Genomic DNA, 27,194 nt, shown 5'->3' on the forward strand with positions numbered 1-27,194 from the left:
GTATGACTCATACGGGTCATATTGATCCGTACAAACCATACAGATCAACTTGATCCGTGCAGTAAACATTAACTATGCATCTTTCACTTTATGGTATTTATTATACCCACTGTTTTAATCATGCATGTTTTTTAGCTGATAAAAATAAATGTAGCTTCCCGAATAACAGTTCACACTTAAGAGTACACAAAACATAAAGAAAGGGAGATAATTTTCAGCAATGGACAGTTTGTGTTTGTCACGTTAATATTAGTTGGTATCAAATTGTAGTAATTCTAAAGCTTTTCACTGGAACTTAAATAATGGAGTAACTACTATCTGTTCAAATGTTTCGAACTAAATCTTTTCTCGTGACATTAGTAACAGTAAGTACTGTTGTGAACTTTGGTAAAACCTTATGGCTTTGAAATAGGGTAGTTTTCATTCCTTTGATATTTTATAATAATAAATTAATAACAAACAAAAATTTCAAGAATGAAAACCAGAGCCTAGTGTCTGGCTTTACCTGGCGTGATGGGTTTGATTAGATTAGGTGAATCCCCCAAAAGTTAAACAAGAAAAAAGAAAAAAAAAATGAAATGAAATAATTATGGGTATTAAAAAATGATCTAGTGTGATTAGGTCCAATTGTACAAGTCTTACATTGATAAAAAATCTTATTACTTTACCATTACCAAATACTGCACAGATTTACTTTAGAGGATTTGCACTCCATCTTAATCTTAAGGTTTAATGTCACTTTTCATTCATTTATTTTGTTTTAGTACATTAAATTTAAAAAGTTGATTAAACAAACGTTTACAAATTCTTATTGGTTCAATGCTTACCATGAAATTCTGTGCTTTGGAAAGAAAGAAAGTAAAAACACAGCTCACCCCTTAATAACTAACTATTCTAGTTTCAGGAATTACATAGACATTAGCCATATGTTTGAAGACACTAATCAGCTAGTAACTTAATATAGGATTTTAAAAGGCACCAATAAGCTATTTAAAGAAAATTAAACAAAACCAGTAAAGCATAGGACCCTCATAATTGAAAACAAACACAAAAAAATATTTTAAAGTTTGAACTGTGATTACGCTCGTTCATTCGCATATGCATGCATCAGTGAAGAAAAACAAATATATTCTCATTCTTAAATCAGTAGGTTTGATCAGAGTTTGGAGAAAAAACCAAGGTATACATCCAGAGAACATTCAACTGTAGTGTAGGTCATAACAGCATATCGGCAGATCACTCTCATAGATATTGAATTCCAACAGCCGCATCTTCAACAAGTTACAACAAAATATACAAACGATCAAGCAGCTAGCACACAATTTCAAAAGTGAAAGATTAAGTCCAATTGCCCGTATGTTCGTGCCCAAGTTCGACCTCTGTACCATGCTGTTTATACCCATGAGGCATTCTTGGAAAGGAATACCTTCTTATCACTCAAAACCAATTTGAAATGCTGAAGTCTCTTAGCTTTCTAAGATGTCTCTCCATTTCTTCTCTGCTATTCTCCCACTCTTGTTTTTCTATGACAGTCGTTGGATCCTCTTTTTCACTCTGCAAATAAGATGGCATATCAGAGGTGTAATTGTAATGTAAAGATAAATAAGAAGTGATTCAAGAAAGAAATAGTCACCGCATGTATTATTTTGAAGGAGCTCCCACGATCAGATATAACAAGCAAGTCACTCCTTCTATCTCTTGTTCTCCCTCCAGGAGCTGTTACCTACAGAAGGCAATTGATGATAATTGATTAGTGTAAATATTAACTTTACAGATGACAAGTCAAGAATGCCTGACAATAATCCATATTAATTAATAACACCTGCCTTACAAAAATAAGCCTGGATGGGGTGAGGGTGGGAGGAGAGAAGAAAAAAAAGATTCCCTTGTTTATGAGAAAACCATACTTATGCACTTGTAAGCTACATGTGCAAGAGCCATGCAATGCAAAGAAATTCAATCAGGGTAACAAGTTCTAAGTTCTAAAATATCAACTTGAATTATCTAGTTTTGGATGGATTCTTTTGTTTTCTTTAAGACAGTAAAACGCAAAGCAAGGTCATTTCCAGAAACAATTAATACAGCCATCAGTTTTCAGAGACATTCTTCAAAAATAGTTTAACATAGATGGAAACTTTTTGACATAAAAAATTCTAAATTACATACAATAAATGATGTATAGCCTATAAAATTGGAAAAGCCATCTGAAATCACCCTGCTTAATTGTAGTATGAGAAATCATATAGCAATCAATATAACCAACACACAAAATCTCATGTATAAGCACAATATCCATCTCAACTCTCAATTAACAACTAGAAGTATGCAGAGGTGGGAAAAAACAAGATTTCTGAGCTCACATCAGTAGTTTGGGACCTAACTCACCAAAGATCTAAGATAGGCTTTGATACCATCTTATAACTCAACCCCAAAAAACTTGCTTATAAAGTGAGAACTGCTCAAACTTTATAACAATTACATTGGTCATATTTCTAATCGATATGGGATTTCAACATGTCTATGTATATAGAAAAGAACCATTCAACTCAGAACTTGGCATGAATCCAATAAATTAAACCAGAGCTTTTTGTTTCTTCTGAACATCATGTGGTGGTATTTTCCAGGATTTTAACTAAGATTCTAGAGCTTTATGCAAGAACATTAAGTTTAAGCAAAAGTGCACTTCTATGAATACAATACAATGTCTAGCATTAACAAAGAAATTGCTAAACAGTAAAACAATAAAGATAATCTAAATTCAAGGCCAGTGTTGTTAAATAGCAGCCATGGAGGAATGGCGTGGCAGATTTTTTGCCAACCGCCATAGCCAATTTATGAAGGGAGGTCCGCCATGGCGGTGCCATAAGATGCAATGGCGTGTTTATATGGCGGAATTTTGGCCTTCCACCATGTTCTGCCATCTGCCATTGATAACACTGTTGAAGGCTGAGAAAAATGACTATGGAAGACAAGTAGTTGCAACAGCCAGCAGAAAATATTCCAAAAGCAACTAGACTGAGAATTAACAAACAATTTTTTTACCAAAACTTTGGCTCTGGTAATTGACTTGGTTTTGGAATCAACAACATAAATCTCTTCAAAATCAAGAACAAACTCAGGATCACCCTTCCTTCGATTTTTGTAGTGTTTTGTCAAGTACACCTGTAACAGGAAAGAAGTCCAATGAGGGAGACATTTTAGCAAAGACCAAGAGCATCGTAGAATTCCTAATCTAGGAGAATAGAGAGAAAGTAAGAATGAAAGTGAGGAGTGAAAATGATATTCATTAACCCAAGTGTCTGAAGTTTACAAGAAGCTTTTTGTAGACAGTTCTGTTAGAGAGTATAACAGCTGTCATCTAACTGTCACTAACTAAACTAATAGCTGTCAACAGCTGTTAGGTAACTAACTTAACTAAGTGAGTCTGCAGTTGAATAACTGCAGCTCTTTACAATACTCTAATAGAGCATCATTTCAGTAACTATGTTAATTTTTTTTTCCAATGCTTGGACTTATTGCTACAAATTTATTAATAAAATTTCCTCTACTACAATATTTATATGGAAAGATGCAAGAAACAACTACCATCTTCAAGGAGAAGGGGGAAAAAATCCCCACATAGTCAAAGCCAGATCATAAATTTTCACGGCTTGTAGTTGTAGCAGGTATTTATGCATAAAAGTAGGAATCTCCAGAGGAATTAAGACGAATAGAACGATATTTACCAGCCTCATTAATTCATATCTTGTTCAATCATCTAATATTCCTAAAACCTTGCCTTTCAACACAAACTCCAACTAAAATGAAGCAAGGAAGTTATATATATCTGTCAATGTTTTAACTCAACTAGCAATATGGACCGTCATCTCCCGAATTAAACGTGGCATGTCAAGCATACCCGTTGTAGTTATTCAATACAAAGATGCACAAATTGAGTTCCATCCCTTCTTGCCGTATAAGCCCACTAAATCACTCCCTTCAATCATATAATCTGATCCATTGTCCTAATTCCTAAAGCACAACAAAGAAACCAACATATACTTCCAAACACTAGTTATTGATTCCATTTTTTCAGTGAGTAATATTCGTGAAGAAGGACTAGATTCATAAAAACAATTAATCAGTCAGAATGCTCCTAGGCCCAGAGGAAGATACTTCACTAGGTTCACTGGTAATTGATCAATCTCATGCATATGGCAGCACTAACTCCTCCAATCTCAGCCTAATATTACATAGAAGTGTGAAACAACCTTTTTGAGGCAAATAACTCAAGTAAAGCTCATTGTCCGGCTGGATTCCATAAGAGGACTGTTCACTGTTCAGTAATATTTCACAACTCTGGAGACAAACTCTAAAGTGTGCAATCTTTCAAGAAGTCACATTTACTCTTCCTTTAATAAGTATCCATCATCTTAAATCCCCAATTTTCATTAAAATTGTAAGAAGCACATTAACTGTATAATTCACATATTACTTACAACCTCAAACAGATCAAGCTGGCCATACCTTGAGGATCTCCCTCTCAGTTTTATACAGAGGATCTCGAGGCGCATCAATAGGTGGCTCTGTCACATTGTAGCTTCCATAATCACTCTGCGCACATCTAATGTACTACACATTTGGCCAAAAAGACGGTATCCATTAAATACTATAGAGTTTTGTAATAATGAATTACTTATCTAAATGAAGTGAAACTTACCTTCTGCGGCATTGGAGCGAGAACCTTGGGAATTGAATAAACATCTGTATCCGGAGGAGTAACATACATCTACGAACGAACAAAGATTCAAAACTCAACGGTGAAAAGTTGAACAAAGAAAAGAAGAGGTATGCATGGATTCGAAGCGTGGTATTATTAGGGTTAGAAACCTCTCTGAAATCGTAGACATCGTTGTCGGGGTCGGGGGGCTTGCGAATGAAGAAGTCGCAATCGACCAGGCAGATCTTGTGGAACTCGTCCTCGTTGATTTTGTAGTCGAGGACTGTGTCGGAGTCCCAGCCCTGCGTGGACACGAAGCTCTTGCTCTCGACGAAGGCGATGTTGTCATCAGCGGCGGAGGCGGCGGCGGCGGCGGCGGCGGCGGGGACGAGGGGGTCGTACTCGATGTCAAAGTCCTTCTTGTTGTCGAGCTCCTCCATTTCGTCCTCGTCCATCTCGTAGTGGTCGGGGCCGCCGCCGTCGCCGTCGTCATCGTCGGCGCGGGTTAAGTGTCGAGGAGACCTCAAAGGAGGGCGCAGGAGAAGGGAGGGGTTGTTAAAGAGTGGTTTGTGTCTGAAGAAGGAGCGAGGTGGGTGGGGATTGAGAGAAGAGAGGAGGAAGAAGAAAGTAGAGGTAGTGGGAGCAGTAGTCATCATCGTCGTGGGGTTTTGAAGGGTTTAAGAGAAGAGAAGAGAAGATGGTTTCGTAAGTAGTAACTGAACTAAAGGTGGATAAGATCACTCATTGCTGTCTTTTGAAATTTCAGTATTTACATATTCATCCTGACTGTACACCATCGGGGTTATTGCGTAAATAACGTTAAATTTATATTCCATTAATCCGTCCTGCTCACAATAAGTGGCCAAATTATTTTACACAAATCAATAAAAATTAATAAATAAATAAAATAAAATTATATTTTATAAAATTAATCTTATAAAAAATAATAATATTAATATTAAATTTAAAAATTAAAGTAATATTTATTAGAAATATTAATGGAAAATAACTATTAATGTTACATTAAAAAATTAAATATAACATTTATTCTGGAATAAATTTTTTTAGATGTGATACTTATTTTAGAATGGAGTTAGTATTAATTTTGTTTTGACTAGCTCACATGTCAACATTGTATGAAGATTATTGTGTTATTATATATAAAAAAATGGCAAATATTAAGGAAGTAAAAGAAAAAAATTTATTGGAACGTGTAAAAATTTGCTCTCTCATAATGTTTAAATGAGTTTTCACATGATCTTTAGTAGAAATTTCCTTTTTAATTCGCAGTAGTAAAAATAATCTATATTTATACTAATATTAATTAAAATCTTGCTCAATCAAAGAAGTTCAGTGTGAGTTATTTCAAATTTTTAGGTATTTATCATGGATTTTTCAGATAAAAAAATATGTTCATGAGTCTTGTGGATGGAAAAGTGATTGGGAGAAAAAATCTTTCTAAAAGTAATTAATCAATTTTTTTGATAATAATGAATTATTTATCTTCAATTTTGGAAGCACTATATTGACTATAATGCCACAAATTAAGATTTTCACACAAAATTTTACTCAAAGGCTAAAGTTTGCACAGCAAGTACTTAACTTTAATCATTAAATTTTGGAATGAAAAATTATTCTTTTTGGGTAATAATCGATTAAACAATGATTTATATAAACAACTCAATTAAATAATACATTATCAATTCATCAATCCTAATGAAAAAAATTGTTAAACAACTTTGCTTAACTTTAAGCAATTCATTTAAGTATCCTATAAAACTTAAGAATTTTACATAAAAATTTACTCCAATACTAATTTCAAGTAAGTACTCAACTTTAGTCACATTAAATTTTGAATTGATTTTTTTTCTTTTTTAGAATAATCAATTAAGTAATAGTTGTTCATATAAGCAACTAATTTAAATAACACATCATCTAATTTAAATAACACATCATCTAGTCATCAATTCCAATAAAAAAGTTTGTTAAACAATTTATTTAAATACTCACATTAGAGATGCTCTCAACAAAACTAATGAATATTTGGGATAAATAAAAAAAATCATGCTCAAAGGATCACTATGCCAACAAACTTTCCTTTTAAGCATTAAATGTAATACATACAGAATCAAACAAACTCGAAACAACGGATTAAGCTTAAGTTGCAACAACTCCATTCCTCCATGCACTTGATAGTATTCAATAAGTTTTAATATAATCTTCAGTGTATAACTTACAGATCTTTTTAGCATTGGATATAAGCCCTATGCAAAAAGCACCATAACATGTCAATATTTTCTGTGCAATACGCTCCACAACATATAAAATATTAATTTGTCCTATAAAAAATCAGTATTTTCTGTGTAGTCGCGAGAACAGGGATTTAATACCGCGAATAAAAAATCAGTATTGATAACACGGGCGGTTCCTTTTGGAGTATACCGGATTACAATCAACAAGTGACATCAGTTATTCTTTATATAGCCCTTGAAGGAGTAGGGTTTACAATCAAATAACAAGTGACATCAGTTATTCTTTATATAGCCCTTGAAGGAGTAGGGTTTACAATCATATAACAAGTGATTTCTCTTAACCTAGCAACCTACTTCAAATAGTTGCATCATCTCAAAACCAAAATGTTGTCAAATACTTAGAAGCAGCTGCTATTTTGATGATTTCCACGATTAAGAAAATACAATATAAGAATGATAAGGTGCACTAGCTCCTATATACACCAGAGGGCTCGGCATTCTGAACAATCCAAGGGTGTTCGAGGAGTTTGTGCAATGGTAGACGTTGAGAGGAATCCTTGACCAGCATCTGCTAATAAAAAAAAGAATAGAGGAAAAAGAGTTTACTCGGGCAATCCTTGAGAGAGACAACTTGACAAAAGAAAACCATAGTGCCTACACACAAGACGCAATACCTGACTAATGAGATCCTTTGCAGCTGAAGACACAATTGGTTTAGGAGGGAACTTCAGATCCACTTGTATTATCCTGCAAAATCGAAGGGTTTACATATGTTCAAATAGTCTTGCATGATGCTAATGCTAACTTATATTCAACTGCTTGGTGCTTACCTCCTGTAAGTATCAGAATGTTCTTTAGCCTCAAAAGGAGGGACTCCATAAAGAAACTCATAGCACAAGACACCAAGGCTCCATATATCCACACTCGCATCATGTTCTACACTCTCCACTGTTGAAATCAAAATTGTTTAGAAGAAATATTGACGTGTCATCCTATGGAGAGAGTAACATATAAAATTTTTGAAAGAGTGATTCATGTGGCATAAGCATACCCATCTCAGGAGGAAGGTAATCCAGTGTGCCACACATGGTCCGCCTGCGATTGAATGTGTGCACTGACCACCCAAAGTCTGCTATTTTCAACTCACCCTAACAATGAAAAGATGTTAACATAATAATGAGCACAAGGTGAGGATAACAAACAAAGGACCATATAAGAAACAGCAGCCTGGGTATGGATCACCTGTGAACCAATAAGAAGGTTCTCTGGTTTAATATCCCTATGTATTACATGCTTTCCATGGCAATATATAAGGGCTCGGGCCAATGATGCAACATACTGCCTCAATCACAAAATAAACATTAATTTGTCAGTCAGAATGAAATTTTGTAATCCACAAATAACAGCATATGGGGAGAGGAAAAGAAGGAATATTGCTGTATGATATATACTTACAGTAGCTGCACGCCTTTCACTGAAATATTTGCATTTTTGCAATTCCTTGTAAAGTTCACCTTTGGGTGCATACTCTAAAATCAAATAAACTCGTTTCTGCAAATAAGATATTTCACAGAAAATGTCAATAGCAGTGAATTTTAACCTCTTCAGCAATATCAGCATAAAAAAAACCATACCTGATCATAAAAGTATCCATAGAGGCGCAAAATGTGGGGATGTCGGAGATGACTCTGTATTTCAACTTCACGTCGAAGTTGATGCACAACTTGGGATTGTTGCAATTGACTCTTGAAGAGTACTTTCAAAGCAACAATATGATTACTCTGTATCAAACCACAATTCAGTTTCACAATTAAATTAACATGTGAAAACAATAAGGTGAAGAAAACCATTTCAGATATATAGAAATCAACAAAGCTCATGTATAATGCGATAGCTCTTATGATCAAACCAACAATTCCAAAATCCTGTTAGGTGAAGACACGTTAAATGCTCATGCAGTAGCTCTTGGGGCTTTAACTGTGGAAAATGCATAGCAGCTCACGCCCCTACGGTCCTTGTGTTGAAATGCAATTTTCAATTAGAAGAAAGAACAGTGGTGGTAAAGACGAAAAACCCTAGACCACTTTACCACAAAAAGGTTGTAATACCTTGTCAGAAACCAACAATTTCAAAAACTCGAGCTGCTACACCTCTGAACAGTTTCTCATTCAAATCTTCAATGAGAAATTTATGAGAAAAAATATGCGAGAATCACATACAAAGCTTGCCAAAGCAACCAAGAATAGCGCAAGCAAACTTTTCCCCAAACAAATGTAAACACAGGGCAAATAAATCAAGAAGGGAATGAAATAATCCATAGAAATTAGCACAATCACGAACTATCCACGATCAGCAGGAATTAGTACTGTAATTGTTAATTGAGAGAGAAAATCCGGAAATAATTGAAAACTCACAGTCTTCTCTCTGGCCAAATAGACGTGACCGAATTTTCCCCTTCCAAGAGGCTTTCCGATATCGAAATCGTTAAGCGTCCACCTTCTTTGCTCCGCAGCTGAACCCGAAACCTCCGAAGAATCCTGACAAAACGAACCACGAAAGAATCAGAACCATCACCAGGTTTTGTTGCCGATTAATCAATTCCACAAAGAGGAATAGTTTAGTTTCGAGATACGAAAACCCTAGATTTGAGAAACAAAGAAATGGAGAGGGAGAGAGAGAGAGAGACCTTGTGTTGTTGAGGCTGAGTCTCTGTTGCGATGGCCATGATGGATGGAAGCGCAAGGAATGGAGAGAGAAATTTTGGAGAGTGGTTTTAATGGACAGAGCCTCTGTTGTGTTGTGATGCGTTGCGTTTTGCATAAACACACAACTCAACAGATTTCTTTCTGCAACGGTCGAATAACGGATAGCGGGCCACGTGTTCCCATCCCACTTTCTACGCTTTTCAAATCTTTCCTTTTCTTTCCCATGGCAGGAGGAGGAGCGTCTTCGTTAACACCATAATTATATGTCCAGAGTAGACCATAATAAAGTTGTTATATTAAGACAGTAAAAAAAAGTTATGTTAAGGATGAAAAGGTAGATATTTCTTGATAATGAAACTGCTATTTTAAGAATGAAATAAATAATTACAATTTTTAAATATTTAAAAAACATTTAATGAATTTTAATAAGGTTTTTTTTAAAGTTGAGTGCGTTTAAATAAATAAATAATTAAATTAAATATTTATTTAATAGTTCTTTATTCAACTGAGGTTTTAGCTCTTCTTTCTGTATAAAAAAATCATATCAAATTTATTTATAAATTTAATTATGAAATGTATTGAAACAGATTATAAAAAAAATATTTTGATACATTTTTCTTTATAATTTACTGAAATACATTAAAAATTCAAAAAATATATTTCTTATACTTTTATTATTAAGTTCTCTCATAGAGAATTATTATTATTAGAGTTTAATGTTTATGTATAGTGTAAAATAATTTTACATTGTTTTTTCAATTACAAATCAATGTTTAAATTATTTTGATATAATTATTTTAAAAATTAATAAATTTATCATGATTAATTGTAATTAGATGATTATGTAAAAAAAATTGAATGATCTTTTGTCTCTTATTATTAATTTCTCAAAAAAGATTTAACTATTCTAAAATGTTAAGAAATAAATATATATTTATTGTTGATGTAGAATGAGTTAAGATTACAAAATACTTTGTTGTACTTCCAATCTCTTACGTTTCGCATTTGTTCTCTTTAAAAAACTAAATCCCTCAAAATAAACTTGGATGCATTTTGTTTTAAAAAAATGTTTTCCATGGGCATCCTACGTGAAACGAAATTAGATGGAAATTAAATATAGACATTTCTAGTTCCAAACCCAGCTCTTAATAATAGACGTTTGTTTCTATTTTAGTACGGTAACATTTTTATTACAGACTATTCAATGTCAAATAAAAATCCATGTGTCATTATAATTTAATGAAGATAGTAAATAAATTTAATAAATATTTTGTTCTTAAAAAATATAATGGTATTGTATGAAAAAGGAAAGAAGAACAAAAAAAGAGATAAAATACACTATGAGATCTAAATCCATGTATTTTCGGGTACACCCTAGTTTTATTTATTTGTTTATTTAAAGTAGTAGTTAACTATAAACCTTCTGCAGAAAAAAAGACTATAAACCTTCTCACCTAAAAAATAATCTAATTTTTATTTAAAGTAGTAATTAACAAGAAAAAATTAATACACACGAATGCTTGTGTAGTGGTACAAAAGTAGAAATGAGAATAAGATTATATAAATTATTTAATGAAGTATTTATTCGATGAAGTTTTATTCACAAATTTATCAATGATCATGTCAAATTTTAGATACATTGGACATTTTTAATTATATAATCTTGTAATCACCATTTATTCATATTTTTTTAAGAAATATATTATTTGGTAAATTAAATTTATTTAGTGAAGCACTACGTAGTTTTAAAATTTCATAAAAAAATGATAATGTTAATATATTCAATAAGAACTTTTAGTTTAATGGTTAAATTCATAAAAGTTTATATATAGAAAAAGTTATTGAAAAACCAAGAGTTACCCCCTCTTTTGAGTAACTTGATCCATTGTTATATTAAGTGACTCTAAGAAAACTATTTACTCATTTCAATAACTTTTTCTATATATTAATTTTTATTAATTTAATCATTCAATATTTAAATTAATTAAATGATAATTCACACTTTTTTCTAATTAGGCATTTCTAATTGTGTAGTTTTATAACAAATATTTAGTTATATTTAAAAAAAATATATCAGTGTGAAATACATGTAAATTTTAGAAATAATTAATTTTGTCTTGAGTAATCACCTTTAATAAGATTTTCATTTTCAATCAAATTGTTTTCGTCTACAAGATTTAAACGTGACATCTTCCTCGAAGAATTTGAACTAATTCCAATTAAGAATGACATTTGACAAGATTTAAATAGTGTATTATAGGACCCATTTTTATACTATGTGTTTATTTATCTTTTAAAACATTTAACTCACTCTCAAACCTACACAATAATTATTTTAGTCCTTATCTATGTATTCTCTCTGTACTTATATATCAATATCACATTATTACCCCCAATTTAATGATGGATAGAGTTAATTAATAAATAAATAATATTAATTAAATTTTTTACCACGAAGTAAATTATAATTTGACTCTTAGATAATTCAAACAAATTAAAAATTCACTCTTATACAGTATAAACATAACATTAAAACACAATGAAACAGGCAAACACAACCAACCTTTAGTCGTTCTTACTTAATTCATAATTAAACAACATCACAACTATAATAATTAAGTATCTAACATAATCATTATATTATATGAAAAAGTGGGTTTCATCAAATTTAGAGCATTATATAGGTACAAACAATACAAATCTGCACTATACACCTGAGTGCATAAACAATACAAATATACATTGTACACTTGAAGACATAAACACTGCATTAATACTACAAATACTATAGATTTCGAGCATTAAAATTGCCAACACTTCCTAAACTAAAATAAATGACTCTTTACAATATCAGAAATTAAAATCAAACTTTGAAGAGAAAAAAAACAGATTAAAAAAATCAACGATTGAATGAAAATCATTGTATTTAAAATACTACCTTCTAAATATTGAACATTGTTTTTAAAATAAGCATAAAACATGATTTCTTTTTGCTACATTGATGTGTTTTTTTAGATTTTTTCCATAGATTTCCCAGTCAAATATTGTCTTTTTGGACGCATTGTTTTACAATGTATTATGGATTTGATGTTATATTGTTGCTTTACTTTATATTTTTAAGTCATGATGATAATTTCTTAAAAAAATGGAGTTAAGATAATTTAGTAAGATATTATTATTGTGATTGTGAAATTATGTTCAAATTGTTTATTTTAATTTATATATTTAGTACGTCAACTTATTGAGAAATTTATTTATTATTTTTAATTTTTGTTGGGTTAATCCAACCCATTACATTGTTTAATTGGACTAAAATTTTCAATCCATTATTAAAACAAATTCAATCCAATCAAACTTATTTTCAATAAGTTAAAGGCATGTTTACCAAGTATGGCTTGAGAGAGAGCTAACTTGGCAAGAGCTTCTTACATCTTGTTTGTTGAAGTAGCAAAAACTTTAGAATGCAAAGGATCAGCTATAAGTTTGATGGATGAAAACACCAAATTATTAGAGCATGCTGGGAGAAGTATCCTAAAGGAAGAAAGTGAAAGGGAAAGAGAGTAAATCATATCTTTGTTGTTATTTTCAATGCATTTGTCCACTACATATGACAAGAATGAAAATCGTTTAGATATCCCAAATTCCAGGACTCCTAACCAACAACATGCAACTAATTCAGTCGTTACATTCCCTCATTAACTAATTATTTTACCTAAGTAATTATAAATTATAACTAAGAAGAGATATAATCCTTCCACCATTTAGGCTTCTTACTGCTACGGGTTGGTTTAGAGGTAAGCCTTTTTCCCCCTTCTATTTTTATTATGTTTTAATGTTTTAAAAAATAAGTTTAATTACTCATTTGACTCACGATTCCTAACTTTTTAATTCCAAAGTCATTTTTTTAGTTTATATAGTTTATATTTTAATTTTATTTTTAGTCACTATAGTTTGAAAGTGATTTTTTTATTCGTTATAATTTGTATTTTAATTCTTTTTTAATCTCTATAGTTTGAAAGTGTTATTTTTAGACCCTATAGTTTATATTTTAATTCTCTTTCAGTCCTTATCATAAAAAATATGATTAATATTATCAATTACAAATAACTACAAAAATATTAACAGATAATTCGTAACTACTTTATCGCAAGATAATTTATAATAAAAAAATAGTTGATAATTTATAACTAATTTGTAACTAATTATTTTTAAATTTTTTATAATAAGGATTAAAAGGTAATTAAAATATAAATTATAGGGACTAAGAAGATCACTTTCAAATTATTAGGATTAAAAGATAATTAAAATATAAAATATAAAGACCAAAAAGATCACTTTTAAATTATAATGACTAAAAGAACTAAAAAGATATGAATAGTGAAATGATAGGAACTAAATGAATAATTTAACCTAAAAAATAAATCATAACAAAAAATAACTTAATAAATAACAAAGATGTATTGTAAATAAAAAAAGTTTGATTTTTATTTATTAATAATTTAACTAATTTTTAAGAAGAGGCAATTTATAAAGAAAGATAAATTTAATAATGAATTAAAACAAAATTAAAGATTCAAGGTGTGTATTTATAAAAGAGAAATAATTTAATAATTAATTGAATCAAAATTAAAATTTAAAGTACCCTATTTATAAAATAAATACACTTTACTTTAAATTTAAATTAAAATTAAACTACAATTAAAGTAGAAGATTTTTTTTCAGAAATTAAGTAATATATATATATATATATCCATATTTTAATTCAATATTTTTTCATTAAATTAGTTTATGGGTTCTTTACTTTCTTTTTATATTTGATTTTGTCTTTTATTTTTTTGATTCAATTTGATCATTTAATATTTAAAATATTTTTGGTTTGATCTTAATCTCTTAATTAATTTGAGTAGTCAATATATATTTTATAATGATTTAAAATTGCTGTTAAGTGATTTTAATTAATACAATAACACAATATGATTTTTTAACATAATTGATTTAATTTAAATAATAAAATTAAATTGAATGGATTTTGAAAATTAAAAAATTAGATTGAATCTAAAAAAAATATCGAAATAAATCAAACCTGTAAAGAATAAATTAGAACGACCAATCCACTAATTTAACCTATTTTATTTTTTAAGACAAAACATAGAGTGACGTTACGGTACGAACCAGAGGCGGGTTATTGCGGAAGATATTTTCCTCCTATTTTGCAACATCGGAAGCCAAACCACAGTAATGGCAGAGAAACACTCTCTTCAGTTTGTATGTTGAAAAAAATTAGCAGAGAAGCCCGTAGCGCGACGTCGTTTCTGGAATGGTTCAAGGGCGGTTCTCAGAGCGCGCTCGCTTATAACTTAAGTGTTTAATTTAAAACACTTAACTGAGAAATCGAAGATTGAAACCCTAATTTGCTGAATCTACACCGAGGCGATACAAACCGCATGATCATTAAACGTTCTGAAGATTGAAAAATGGTATGAGACTAAATTTGAGGTTCTATGCATCCTGGTAGCTACTTGAATTCGCAGCGTTGAATTATTAGTTATGATAAAATGGCTTTGGTTTTGCATTTTCAGTTCTCAATTGCAGCTATCAATGACACTGACTCGAAAAGTCAGTGGGAACCCCTAGCTCCCACGAAAGAAGCACAGGCACGTTTCTCTCTCTATTTCACCCTCTTCTATGATAAATGATGATGTTAAGCACTTCTGATAGCTTTGCTTAGGGTACAAAGATTAGGACTCTTGATACTCTTAATAGCTCTGTTAATTCATATATGTATGTGCTATTGATTCTTTTTTTTTTTTTTTTTAAATCTTAATTCAAATGCTACATTACCATTATTGGTTCCACATAATTTTTCTTTTCTTTTCTTTTCTGTTATTTCAGGAATTTCATCTTTCCCAAACTTATCATGAAGGACTTCTCAAGTTACAAGCAAAAGAGTATGAGAAGGCTCGCGAGCTCTTAGAATCTGTCCTTAAAGATCCTCTTATTGCTAATGCTCAGGTTTTGGTTTTTGCATAACGCACAATTTGCTCAATCTGTTAATGTCATTTTGGATTGGTGGTATGATGTGTTTTCTGTTATCAGGTGGATAGTAGTGCCAGTGATGGTCATCTATTGCAACTCAGGTTTTGCTCTGCACTATACTACATTTTTTCTATCAAGTTGTCCACTGTTCTGTCATTGTTGTTTGCTCATAATCTCCCCTTTCAATTAAACAATTCTTGCACGACCAACTAAAAGCCCAGAATGCATAAAAAATAACAAGAAAGTCTGTGTTAAAGTTTGCGCTAGTCTGATAGAGTTATTTTAATATTTTACTTCAGCCTTTGATCGGTACTGTGCTCGTGCAAGAATTTCTCCTTTCCAATTTCTAGTCTATTAAAGTAACATTTGACATGAATATATCACAATAAATTCCTTTCACCTCAAGTTTTAGGGCGCTTGATTCTTGTATCCTGATAAATCTGTCACTATTTTGAATTTTCATGAAGCACATAACTGGTGAAGTTAGTTTTAAAACTACCCTTCTTTGTGGGTATGAGTAAAACAAAATGGATCTTAGTTTATTTGGTATCACGTAGGTAAAACCTATACACTTAGTTCATACTTGTTGCAGTTTTCATTCTTCTATCTGCACAAGTTGTCACTTTGCTGGCAATGCTTCTGATTCTAACTGGGTCAATTCAATATCAACTCAGCATTGTTGAGTGCTTTTGGTTTGGATACTAAGTTTTTGTGACAAGTGTTTTATCAGTTGACCGGTTGGATATGAAAGTTACTTTAATGTATTGTGAATGTGATATACACTCAAATATATATATCTATATCAGTGTTTCTTAGTACTTACAGGCGTTTCTACAGATTTTTGGCATTGAAAAACCTTGCCGCTGTTTTTCTTCAGCAAGGCTCTACACATTATGAGAATGCTCTACGATGTTATCTTCAAGCTGTGGAGATTGATTCTAAAGATTCTGTTGTCTGGAACCGGCTGGGAACACTGTCATGCTTGATGGGCTCACTGAGTATTTCACGTTGGGCATTTGAGCAAGGACTCTCATGTAGCCCTAATAACTGTAAGCACCTAATACTCTTAGATCTTAACAAGTCATTTTATTTTAATGGCTACTTAATGGAGTGCTTCTCAGTATTTCTTGTATGTGAAATCCAGTTTTTTGTTGATCTCTTTGGGTTATCATTACCCTTCATGTACTACAGTTGGGTGTCTTTTGAATAAAAGTGAGGAATGATTTCTGCACTTTACAAAATGCACTTTGGACTGTAGAATTACTTTTGGCATTTTTTTTTACCTCATTAAGCTACAAAAGTAAAATTTACATCTTGAGCAGTGTGAACTGCCATTCTGCCAGAAGTAATATTTTGTTGATTCTGGCTGAATGGGCATTCAGCAAGAATTGATTCTGATATATTTTGCTCATAGTTTTACAAATATGTTGTCATTCATAGCATTTAAATGCTAATTTTAAATTTGTTGTCAAACTTTTTTTTTCAAAAGTAATTTTCATCTAACACCATCCAAGCATAACAAAAAAAAAAGGCATCCCAGTACTTGGGCCTCCCGTGATTATGAGGTATGGGCAAGAATGGACATGTGAATCCTTTTACCCATGTGAGCATTGGGACCTGAGGTTGAAATCTTATTGTTGTGACTTGTAACAAATCTCATCCTTATCCAAACAAGACTAGTTTTTTCAAAATCACTTTAAATAATCATTTTCAACGATGAAGTTCATCCTTTGAAGTTATTTTAAAAAAGACCTCCTTTTCTATATTAATTCTATGCCGATTATGCAAACATGCTCATAGTGTATGCAGACATATGTATTTACACATATGTGATCCACGCTTTGTCTACAGGGAATTGCATGGAGAAGCTTTTGGAAGTTCTTATTGCAATTGGTGATGAGGTTGCTTGCCTTTCTGTCTCTAAATTGATTTTGAGGCACTGGCCCTCGCATTCTCGTGCTTTGCATGTTAGAAATACCATCGAAGAATCAGAACCTTTGCGATTTGCTCCAAGAGGCATAGACAAATTGGAACCTCAACATGTGCGGCTCAAATTTCCTGACAAGAGGAAAGCTACTAATGAGAATGTAGATGAGGATGTTGCATTCAAAAAGCTGAACCAGAATAAAGAACTGCACCTGACAGAAGTTTCCTGGGTGGCTCTTGCTGATGCACTTCTGGAAATCTTATCACCACAAAGTTCCAAGATGGATCCTGAAAAAGCATTCAGTTCTCCTGATATTAGGCTAAGCATAATCTTACCTAGTAGCTCAGAAGCTGTTATGAACACTGTGGAAATGAAAGGGTCCAATTGTGAAAATAGTGTTTCTGGTGATGGTAACATAGAACGATCAAGTGCTTTTAAAGAGAAAGAAGCTAATATCCAAGAAGAACAACCGCATGAAAGGCGAAGTTCTCGACTTGAAAGGCTCCGGAGTCGTAAACCAGGGAAAGAAGAATCTGATTCTTCTTGTGGAAAGGACCCTACCAAGGTTGTCATTCAATATTTAGAGCCATTTATTTCTGGTGGATTGGGGGGTCAAGATACAATTGATAGAGATACCACGAAAGTATCCTGTTTAGGAAATTCTGAATATTATAATGTTTCTGCATTTTTAAGAGAAACTTCAAACAATTATGGTGCTTATCATATGGGGCACTTGCTTTTAGAAGAAGTTGCAAGACAAGGTCTCACATATCAGGATGCTTTTGTCAAATTTTTGGAGTTGGAAAAGTTGACAAGGCATTGGGGAAAGGAGAGAACTGCTGAATGTAATATTTTTCTTGCTGAGCTGTATTATGACTTTGGGTCATGCTCCCCCACTGGTTCTAAACAATTGGAATTTATTTCTGAGACGTCTTATCATCTTTGTAAGATTATAGAATCTGTAGCTTTAGATTATCCTTTTCACTTGACTCATGCCTTGAATGAAAATAGTTTTTCAATAGATAGTAACCAAGAGACCCATGGAAAAACAATAAATACCTCGACTGAGAGCAATTCAAATTTAGACAGCTCACTTCTGATGAAAAACTGTCCCCTTTGGTCTCGATTCTTCTGGCTAAGTGGGAGATTGTCTATTGTTGATGACAACAGGGCAAAAGCATGTCAAGAATATTGTATTGCTTTGACACTTTTGGCGAAGAGAGAAAAGGAAAATTCTCTATGTTCAGTCCCCCGCCCACATTGCAAGGCTGTAAAAGAGCTAAACTTTGATAGAGTTCTTGATGAAATTAATATATTAAAGGTCAATTTCTTGATGGAAAAGTCTGTCATTAAGATGATGGAACAAGAAAAGTTTTTGGAGTGTGTATCCCTGCTTTCTCCACTTCTATTCTCCACACAGGATGTCTACCCCAATTCATTCTCTTTATCCATGACTGATAAAAGAGATGAAAAGATAACTTCCACTGAACTTATGGCTGTAGATGTTCTAATGGAAGCATGTCAAAAAACAAAGCCAATGGATGTAGAGATGTATTTTAATTGTCATTATAGAAAGCTGAAAATACTTATGACAAAGATGGGTTTAAAGACATGTATTACATCATTTAAGTCTTCTGATCAAGCACCTATTTTAACTGTGTCTCCTAATTTTGATATTGATTCAAAGGAAAGTTCTAGCAAGAACTGTAGTCACTTGGTCACGGATGAAGTGAAGGCACTCTCTGACTGTATTTCACAAGTGAAGAAAATTATCGATCAACATGGAGATTCTGTAAGCTATACCATTCCGGTAGTTTTGGATTCTACGATGTTATAGCCATGAGGCATATTCTTAAAAATTATTTTCCTGTTCATCCATTAAGTTCATGAACTTTACATGCCATTCTCCCTTCCTGAACACAACAAATAAATCAGTTAATTAAAATATACCTACTAGTTATCTATTATTAGACTGTTAATAATTAGCCTAGTAATGAACATCTAGAAATGGTAACTACTTTTTGAATAAACATAATATGTGCCATCAACGTGATAAACAAGTTATCCATTGCAATTAAAAAAGAAAAAGCGTGTTCTTATACTTGCAGGATGGCCTTTCTGTTCCAACAAGCAGCATTTGTCAAATGCAATCCCTGCTGTTGTTAATCATGAGCTATGTTGGCAACATACTTGCCCTCAACAAAGCCTCAGCACAAGTAATTTCTGATCAAGCTGAAAGCAGCTGTTTCGTTGATGCAGCCATTGTTTTCTGCAAACTCCAGCATCTTAGCCCAACCATGCCTATCAAGACTCAAGTTAGCTATCTTCTTTAAAGAATTATACTTTTAAGTGATTTTGTTGTTTTAGTGTTTCCTTTTTTTTTTAATTGAAAACCTCTACCATTCTTTTCTGCATTCAAAACTCAGGTTGATTTAATTGTTGCAACACATGACTTGCTTGCTGAATATGGGCTTTGCTGTTTGGGTGAAGGTGGCAAAGGTGAAGAAGGAACATTTCTTAGATTTGCGATAAAGCATCTCTTGGCCTTGGATACGAAGCTTAAATCCAGCTTTAACCATAAAGAATCAATGCAATGTGAAGAAGTGTCCAAAAACAGTCTCGTCAATGTGTCTGTTGAAGAATCAAAATTGGATGCATTAGACATCCAGATGGATTTGACCAAAATTGATGAAATTAATTCAGAGAAAAAGGATGTTTCTGAAGGAATAATATCCAAAGGCATTTCATCTTGCAGAGTTCATGATAAAGACGGTAAGGAAGTAGAGTTTGAAAATCATGGAGGTGCTGGCACTGGCAGTAAGTTAATTAAGGGCGAAAATTTAAGCAATCAATTGATTGAATGTGAAGATGAACTTTCTGAATATGAACGGGAGGAACTTGAGTCTAAAATTGACTGTGCCTTAGATCAGTGCTTTTTCTGTTTATATGGATTACATCTGAGATCTGATTCATCTTATGAGGATGATCTAGTGGTGCACAAAAACACAAGCCGAGGAGATTATCAAACCAAGGAACAATGTGCTGATGTTTTCAAGTATGTTCTTCCCTATGCAAAGGCATCTTCTGTGAGTTCTCTCTATCCCTAATTTTGTATAGCACTGCTCATCTATGGAATATTGTACAGAAAGTTCATGTGATTTTATTTAGCTTAAAATTTTTGTTATGTATCAGAGGACTGGACTGGTCAAACTTCGTAGAGTTTTAAGAGCTATTAGGAAGCACATTCTGCAGCCACCAGAGGACCTCTTGGCAGGAAACCCTATTGATAAGTTCTTAGATGATCCTAATCTATGTGAAGATAAGCTCTCAGAGGAGGCTGGGTCTGATGGGTTTCTTGAATCTATTACTAAGAGAATGTTTCCTGATGTGGGTGGCCTTGCTCAGTATAATGCAACATTATTGAGGAGGTATACATTGTACAGTACTGTAGGTTCTTTTTTAATTTATTTTACTCGTAACCTGTTTCATATTTAAATTTAATGGCTATAATATATCCATGATATTCCTTGTTTTTAGTTTCTTAATGTTATCTCAAAGTGTATATGACTTTCAGGTCTGAGCCATATTTGGAGGTATACTGTAACTTGTATTATTTCTTGGCTCTGTCTGAGGAAATGAGTGCAACAGATAAGTGGCCTGGATTTGTGCTGACCAAGGAAGGGGAAGAATTTGTTGAACAAAATGCAAAGCTCTTCAAATATGATCTCATGTACAATCCTCTGCGCTTTGAAAGCTGGCAGAGACTTGGAAATATTTATGATGAGGTAAGTTAAATATTGGGCTTCTTAAACCCTGAATGCCGTTAAATTTACAAGTAAACAATGATGTCTTAATTTCTAAATATGTTGCCTTATACAGTTTTATAGTTGTTTCTTTGTTGTACTGAACCAGGAAGTAGATTTGTTACTAAATGATGGTAGCAAGCACGTTAATGTAGTAGGGTGGAGGAACAATGCTACTTTATCCGAGAGAGTGGAAACAAGCCGAAGGAGGAGTAGACGGTGCCTACTAATGAGTTTAGCTTTGGCAAATACATCTGCTCAGCAGGTTTTACCTCTATTTATATGTTTACTCCTTTTAAAATTTCCCTTTCTTTAGTCACTACCATCTGGTTGTTAACAGTTGGGTTCAATCAAAATGAGAATTTAATTAGAAAAGCAGTGTTTATACCCCCAAAAGTTCCCTGCAAATGTTATCTGCACTGTAAATTATTAAGACAGTGCCATTCATTGTTTATGCTAGCTACTTGGTCACATTAAATGTCTGATAATATTTTTAAGGCTAGTAAAATGTGCAATAAAAATTTATATGCTGTAATATTCAAGATTTATGTTATGGATTTGCAACTTTATATGCTTACGACATTTACATGAATGCTTACACCCTAAGAATCTTGAGGCATGTCATCATTGCCTTGCTAAGATTATTGTTTATTTATATATTTAACTTCTTTCTTGCATTTGCTATATTTCCAGTGTGAGATACACGAGTTATTGGCATTGGTGTACTACGACAGTCTTCAAAATGTAGTCCCATTTTATGATCAGAGATCTGCTTTGCCCTTAAAGGATGCGGCATGGATGATGTTTTGTGAGAACTCAATGAAGCATTTTAAGAAAGCCTTCGCACTTAAGTATATCCTTTTTCTTGTGTATTCTTATTTTCTGAACTTCTCAAGCTTTAATATGATGTTTATGAACTACTTTGATTCTTTGTACAGGCAAGATTGGTTGCATGCCTTTTACTTGGGTAAACTCAGCAAAAAACTTGGATATTCACACGAAATTGCATTATCATATTACAATAAAGCTATTGCTTTGAACACATCAGCTGTTGATCCTGTCTATAGGATGCATGCCTCACGTTTGAAATTATTATTTAAGTGTGGAAAGCAGAATTTGGAGATTTTGAAGGTTCCCTCCCTTTTCTGATCACTAAACTCTATTTTGCTATTAATTTATTTGTCTTTGACATTGTCCATTTATTCTGACTGCACTAACTGTCATATCTCTAGCTTTTATGTCCTTTACAGTTGCAGTTAATTCAAAGGTTAACCTTCAATTTTTTAATTGACTAGATAATTTGGGCACTTTATCTATATTTTAGTATTGTTTGGTCCTCAACAGGTTCTCTCGGCAAACTCCTTTAATCAATCTGTAAAAGAAGCTGTCACAAGTATTCTTATTGGTATTGATAGCTCATTTTTAAATACAAAGGAGAGACATATTGATGCCAATTTTGTGGAAACAAAGCATGAAGAGTTGCTCAAATTGGATACAGTATGGTCTATGCTTTACAATGATTGCCTTTCTGCTCTTGAAACATGCGTAGAGGGGGATCTCAAACATTTCCATAAGGCCAGATACATGCTGGCTCAAGGACTGTACAAAAGAGGTGAGAGTGGTGATATAGAGAGGGCAAAAGATCATCTATCTTTCTGCTTCAAATCTTCACGCTCATCATTTACAATAAATATGTGGGAAATTGATAGCACAGTAAAAAAAGGAAGGTACGATTTTGTTCTTATCCTTTCATTTTTAAGTTTTTGTTGCTTTGATTGAACTTGAATGAAATGGCATTTTGTCACTAACTATTGATGTCTCATGCTATGGCAATTTCCAAGAATGCATGACTAATACTTTGTGGTAATATTAATTAGTGTCCCAACAAAAACTTTGAAGATTTGAAAGATATGGTCTCTTGGAACCTTTTCTTTTTATCTCAAATGAAAAGAATTTTTACCCAAATTGTCTTGTGTAACTTGCGGGATTCCCTTGTCAAAATAAAGTAACACTTGATGGATTTGTTATCCATGCTATGCAGGAGGAAGGAAACATCAATATGTCCGCAACTTAGAACTAACCTATTTTGCATTTAATATCATCAGGCGCAAGACACCAGGTACTGCTGGGAACAAAAAATCCCTTGAGGTTAACTTACCTGAAAGTTCTCGAAAATTTATTACTTGCATTCGAAAGTATTTGCTGTTTTATCTCAAACTATTGGAAGAGACTGGAGATAGATGTATTCTCGAACGTTCATATGTTGCTCTTCGTGCAGATAAACGGGTAAATTCCAGTGTCTGATTTACTGTTTAAGTTACATGTCTGTAAATTGATAATAGCTTCACTTTATGCTGTGTTTGTTCTTGTGGAAGCACTCTTTGTTTAAGACAGTTTTTGCACTTGATTAATGTGAATCATTGATGATTTTGACTTGTGGCCTTTACATAGTAAGACTAAGATTGGTTTATTTAATTAAGGTGATGAAAATTACCGTTAGAGATATGGATACACAGTTTATGCAGGCACATGGGAAGGAAGCCCCTTCACAACCAGAGCAAAATCTGATCTTGAACTAAGAATTTACCATCAGATATATTAGGGGAAAATATTCATAATCCAAGAGTTGTTCCTTTGAATTTTTTTCTTTGTTGTTTTCTGTTTTGTACTTTGACTCAGGTGGATTCCTATTCCTCTTTTTTTATTTATTCTTTTATATAAAATAACTAAAGTGGTTAACTAGCAAATCCAAACCTAAGTGGATCAATTTTACCTTGGTATAAAAATTTGGAAGTTCCTGTTGCCAATTAATTTTACTATGTATTCATCAGCAATAATACAATGAATTGCACTAATTATTCATTTATTTGCTTCTTCCTCTCCTAGACACTTCAAATGTGTTTCTTAAGCAGACTTTGAGGCTTTATTATTTGTTGTCCTTTTTATTTGGGTGTGTCCTGTGACAATCCCTCTCATTGCCTCACAAAAAAAAGGCTAAACATTTCTATTATTATGTCTACAATCCAATAATGTTTATATGTTATTAGTCACCTGTCAACTACGACAAGCATCATTTCTTCTTTCAATTTTGCATATCATATCCTCTGGTTTGATAGTATTGTAAACTTCGCTTGTTTTGTTTTTGACTTCCACCACGAATGCAGTTTTCATTATGTATTGAAGATCTTATACCAGTGGCTATCGGAAGGTATCTAAAGGCCCTGATTTCAACTATGTGCCATTCTCAGACTACTGCCTCTGGTTCAGTGAGCAGTTCTAACAATGTGCTGGAGAGAATGTTTGCATTGTTCATGGAGCAAGGGAGCTTATGGCCAGAAATATGCAGTTTGCCCGAAATTGAAGGCTCAGATATGTCAGAGACTATCATATATGGGTAATAAGATTTAAACAAATATGATATTTTTGAACAGTTTGTGTTCACTGAACATCTTTCCACTGATATATAATGCGTTTGCCATCTGTTTTTCAATGGTAAAAACTAATTCAGATCCTCAAATCTTTGCAGATATCTTCATGAACATATTGTATTGTTGGAGAAAAATGGAAAACTGGAAACTCTTGAAGCAACAAATGAGAAGATTAGGAAGCGTTCTAAGAATCCAAAGTTCTCAGACAGTAATTGTGCAAAAGTTGGCAAGCATGCTTCTGTTGCTTGGTGTCGATCTCTTGTATATAATTTGGCACAAATAACTCCATTATCTTGTGAATTCTCAAATGGGATTCAGGTCCTTAGTTTGACTGATGGTGGGATGGATAATAGCCAGTTGCTCTGTATTGATTTGCAGCCAAAAGAATTATGGAGTACAGCTTTTGAAGATCCAACTCATTTAGAAAAGATTGAAACAAAATGGAGCACTATTTTATCTAAAGTAAAAAATATTATTATCAAGAAAGCTTCTGATGAGAATTTGGAAACTGCAAACACTTTGCTCAGAGCTTGCTATAATTTTTACCGGGAGAGTTCTTCTGTAGTGCTTACCTCTGGACTCAACTTTTATTTGATTCCATCTCAATCAGTAACACAGACACCATTCAACCCAAGTACTGCTGGGATTGAAGCACTTGATCTGAGCATACCAAGGAAGCTTCTCTTGTGGGCCTACGTGCTATCCCATGGACGTTGTGCAAATATCTCAATTGTTGTAAAGCATTGTGAAGAAATGTCGAAGGTATGCTAAATAAATGCTTACTGAAGTACTTTTCTGTACCAGAACAACTTTAGCAAAAACAAACCCTGATAGCATGCATCTTCGAGAAAGGTGCTTGACATTCAAATCTTACTAGTTTTTCAAATCGTCACAAGGCAATTGAATTGCGAGCTATATGTTAAGGAGTACTTCTCCACACGACAATTGAAGCATAAGGACTCATTGACCTTGCAAAATTTGTACAATTTTTGTTTCCTAGTTAAAATTGATAATGAATAATGTTTCTTCCTTTTATCTGCTGACCATTAATCCTTACTTACGGCTCTGCTTTGCAGTCCAAGATGAAAAGAGGAAGTGGAACGTCACCTGCGTTATCAAACACATCTCCTGCCCCTAGTCTTCCAGGTTATTGTCCTCCGCAATAATTACTAGGTCTTATTTGGAAAGAAAAGTCTATACAAAAATAAAGGGCAATATTTTTAACGATGCTTGCTGGTTGTAGGTAGCGGTAAAAATGGACCAAATTCTGCCGGAGGCATTGACGTTGATTCTGCACATGTCACAACAGTGGGGTCCGGTTCAGTTTCTAGTGGCAATACCACTAATTTTGTGAATTCACTTCCTTCATATGACATTCAGAAAAATCTCTTTGCTTCTCCCCAGCTGCATCAATGCACCAGTAACGATGCAGAACGAAGCAATTTGGTAGCACTTGAAGGAGATACAGAGGGAGATTGACTTTCATGTACGTGGGACGAATTTGATTAGGGCAGTGACAGCTACGATATACATTGTAATGATATATATACAGAACTTGTAAATCCCATTTTTGTGATAGAAAATGTAAATACGATTCTACTTGAGACCTTTACGATATGCATTGTTTTAATCGCATGACGGCTGTACATAGTACCTTGAAGTTGTGATGAATGTAGAGTTGTAAACACAATTACTTTTTCTTTTTAATATCATAATTATTTCAGATTTAACCGGCATCATCTGAAACTTTTCAAAATATACTTTCATGAAGGTTATTTGCTGAAAATAATTAATGAAGCTATTAATTTAAAATATTTGTTAGCAAATGGTTTTTGACGGGTGTCTTTACTCGAGTTAGATTAATTTCATTCATGATGTATTGTTGTTGATTGAAGGAAATTTTGCACACAGAATAGATCGAATACAGGTAATCTTGATAAGTAGATTATTTTTTCATATATGAATGCAATGAGATTTTATACAATTACATCAACGGTTTTGGAATTATTGGTTAGCAAATGACTACTTGCAAAAAATTAATGATTATTTTTAAAATAAGTTTAATATTATAATACATATTCAACTTATAATAATAAATTAAGAGGGATAATGGGTGAGGAGTCTTTCATGGTAATGAATAGATTTTTTGTTTCTTAAAATAAAGATGTCTAAGTTTTTGTTTGTTAGACATCATAGGTATCACTTTATGGTGATAAAATTCTTATAAATATTTAATGTAATTGTATACGTTGAATTCAAATTTAAAATTAATGATTAAATTAAACGATCATGTGTCAGTTAATTCATATACTCAAGGGTAAAAAGAAATTCAATTTCAACTAAA

The 27,194-nt window shown here is 32.7% G+C and overlaps 3 protein-coding genes across 7 annotated transcripts; 1 reads left to right on the top strand and 2 right to left on the bottom strand.

Annotated features, from left to right (window-relative positions):
- Positions 1 to 1,111: 1,111 nt before the first annotated feature.
- LOC100782614 (PLASTID TRANSCRIPTIONALLY ACTIVE protein 6, chloroplastic) lies at positions 1,112 to 5,450 on the bottom strand. The gene is made up of 6 exons (XM_003523708.5): positions 4,870 to 5,450; positions 4,700 to 4,768; positions 4,507 to 4,611; positions 3,043 to 3,162; positions 1,634 to 1,723; positions 1,112 to 1,554 (listed from the first exon to the last, which is right to left on the bottom strand). The coding sequence occupies exons 1-6, from the start codon at positions 5,353 to 5,355 to the stop codon at positions 1,438 to 1,440; spliced, it is 987 nt and encodes a 328-aa protein (XP_003523756.1). The 5' UTR covers positions 5,356 to 5,450; the 3' UTR covers positions 1,112 to 1,437.
- Positions 5,451 to 7,145: 1,695 nt separating this feature from the next.
- Positions 7,146 to 9,891, bottom strand: LOC100775451 (serine/threonine-protein kinase Aurora-1). Of its 2 annotated transcripts, none has more exons than XM_006578182.4 (9): positions 9,638 to 9,891; positions 9,366 to 9,488; positions 8,586 to 8,732; positions 8,407 to 8,502; positions 8,194 to 8,289; positions 8,003 to 8,099; positions 7,782 to 7,899; positions 7,626 to 7,698; positions 7,146 to 7,522 (listed from the first exon to the last, which is right to left on the bottom strand). In XM_006578182.4, exons 1-9 carry the CDS (start codon positions 9,674 to 9,676, stop codon positions 7,418 to 7,420), a joined length of 894 nt encoding a protein of 297 aa, XP_006578245.1. In that variant the 5' UTR covers positions 9,677 to 9,891; the 3' UTR covers positions 7,146 to 7,417. The 2 variants fall into 2 exon arrangements, with proteins under 2 accessions (XP_006578245.1, XP_003522724.1); XM_003522676.5 differs by having other exon boundaries at positions 7,146 to 7,519; positions 9,638 to 9,888.
- Positions 9,892 to 14,802: 4,911 nt separating this feature from the next.
- Positions 14,803 to 26,454, top strand: LOC100783154 (calcineurin-binding protein 1). Of its 4 annotated transcripts, none has more exons than XM_041014879.1 (19): positions 14,803 to 15,133; positions 15,236 to 15,310; positions 15,549 to 15,668; positions 15,753 to 15,793; positions 16,530 to 16,741; positions 17,544 to 19,429; positions 19,728 to 19,934; positions 20,046 to 20,705; positions 20,788 to 21,047; positions 21,194 to 21,404; positions 21,532 to 21,687; positions 22,116 to 22,273; positions 22,361 to 22,553; positions 22,767 to 23,149; positions 23,528 to 23,708; positions 24,587 to 24,816; positions 24,949 to 25,612; positions 25,927 to 25,996; positions 26,094 to 26,454. In XM_041014879.1, the coding sequence occupies exons 1-19, from the start codon at positions 15,131 to 15,133 to the stop codon at positions 26,327 to 26,329; spliced, it is 5,946 nt and encodes a 1,981-aa protein (XP_040870813.1). In that variant the 5' UTR covers positions 14,803 to 15,130; the 3' UTR covers positions 26,330 to 26,454. The 4 variants fall into 4 exon arrangements, with proteins under 4 accessions (XP_040870813.1, XP_040870814.1, XP_040870815.1 ...); XM_041014880.1 differs by having other exon boundaries at positions 17,544 to 19,411; XM_041014881.1 differs by having other exon boundaries at positions 14,804 to 15,133; positions 20,812 to 21,047.
- The last annotated feature ends 740 nt before the right edge of the window (positions 26,455 to 27,194 follow it).

Source organism: Glycine max, chromosome 4 (genome assembly GCF_000004515.6).
Source record: "Glycine max cultivar Williams 82 chromosome 4, Glycine_max_v4.0, whole genome shotgun sequence".
NCBI lineage: Eukaryota > Viridiplantae > Streptophyta > Magnoliopsida > Fabales > Fabaceae > Glycine > Glycine max.

Excerpts from the sequence above, each read along its gene's own strand:
- LOC100783154 (XM_041014879.1), top strand. Across the intron at positions 15,669-15,752 it reads CTCTTATTGCTAATGCTCAG|GTGGATAGTAGTGCCAGTGA; the intron begins GTTTTGGTTTTT and ends TTCTGTTATCAG. Across the intron at positions 24,817-24,948 it reads TCAGAGACTATCATATATGG|ATATCTTCATGAACATATTG; the intron begins GTAATAAGATTT and ends AAATCTTTGCAG.
- LOC100775451 (XM_006578182.4), bottom strand. The coding sequence starts at position 9,676 with ATGGCCATCGCAACAGAGACTCAGCCTCAACAACACAAG. Across the intron at positions 9,489-9,637 it reads CTCAGCCTCAACAACACAAG|GATTCTTCGGAGGTTTCGGG; the intron begins GTCTCTCTCTCT and ends TCGTTTTGTCAG. Across the intron at positions 7,699-7,781 it reads CATTCTGATACTTACAGGAG|GATAATACAAGTGGATCTGA; the intron begins GTAAGCACCAAG and ends TCGATTTTGCAG.
- LOC100782614 (XM_003523708.5), bottom strand. The coding sequence starts at position 5,355 with ATGATGACTACTGCTCCCACTACCTCTACTTTCTTCTTCCTCCTCTCT. Across the intron at positions 4,612-4,699 it reads TCGCTCCAATGCCGCAGAAG|TACATTAGATGTGCGCAGAG; the intron begins GTAAGTTTCACT and ends CCAAATGTGTAG. Across the intron at positions 1,724-3,042 it reads TTACCAGAGCCAAAGTTTTG|GTAACAGCTCCTGGAGGGAG; the intron begins GTAAAAAAATTG and ends TGCCTTCTGTAG.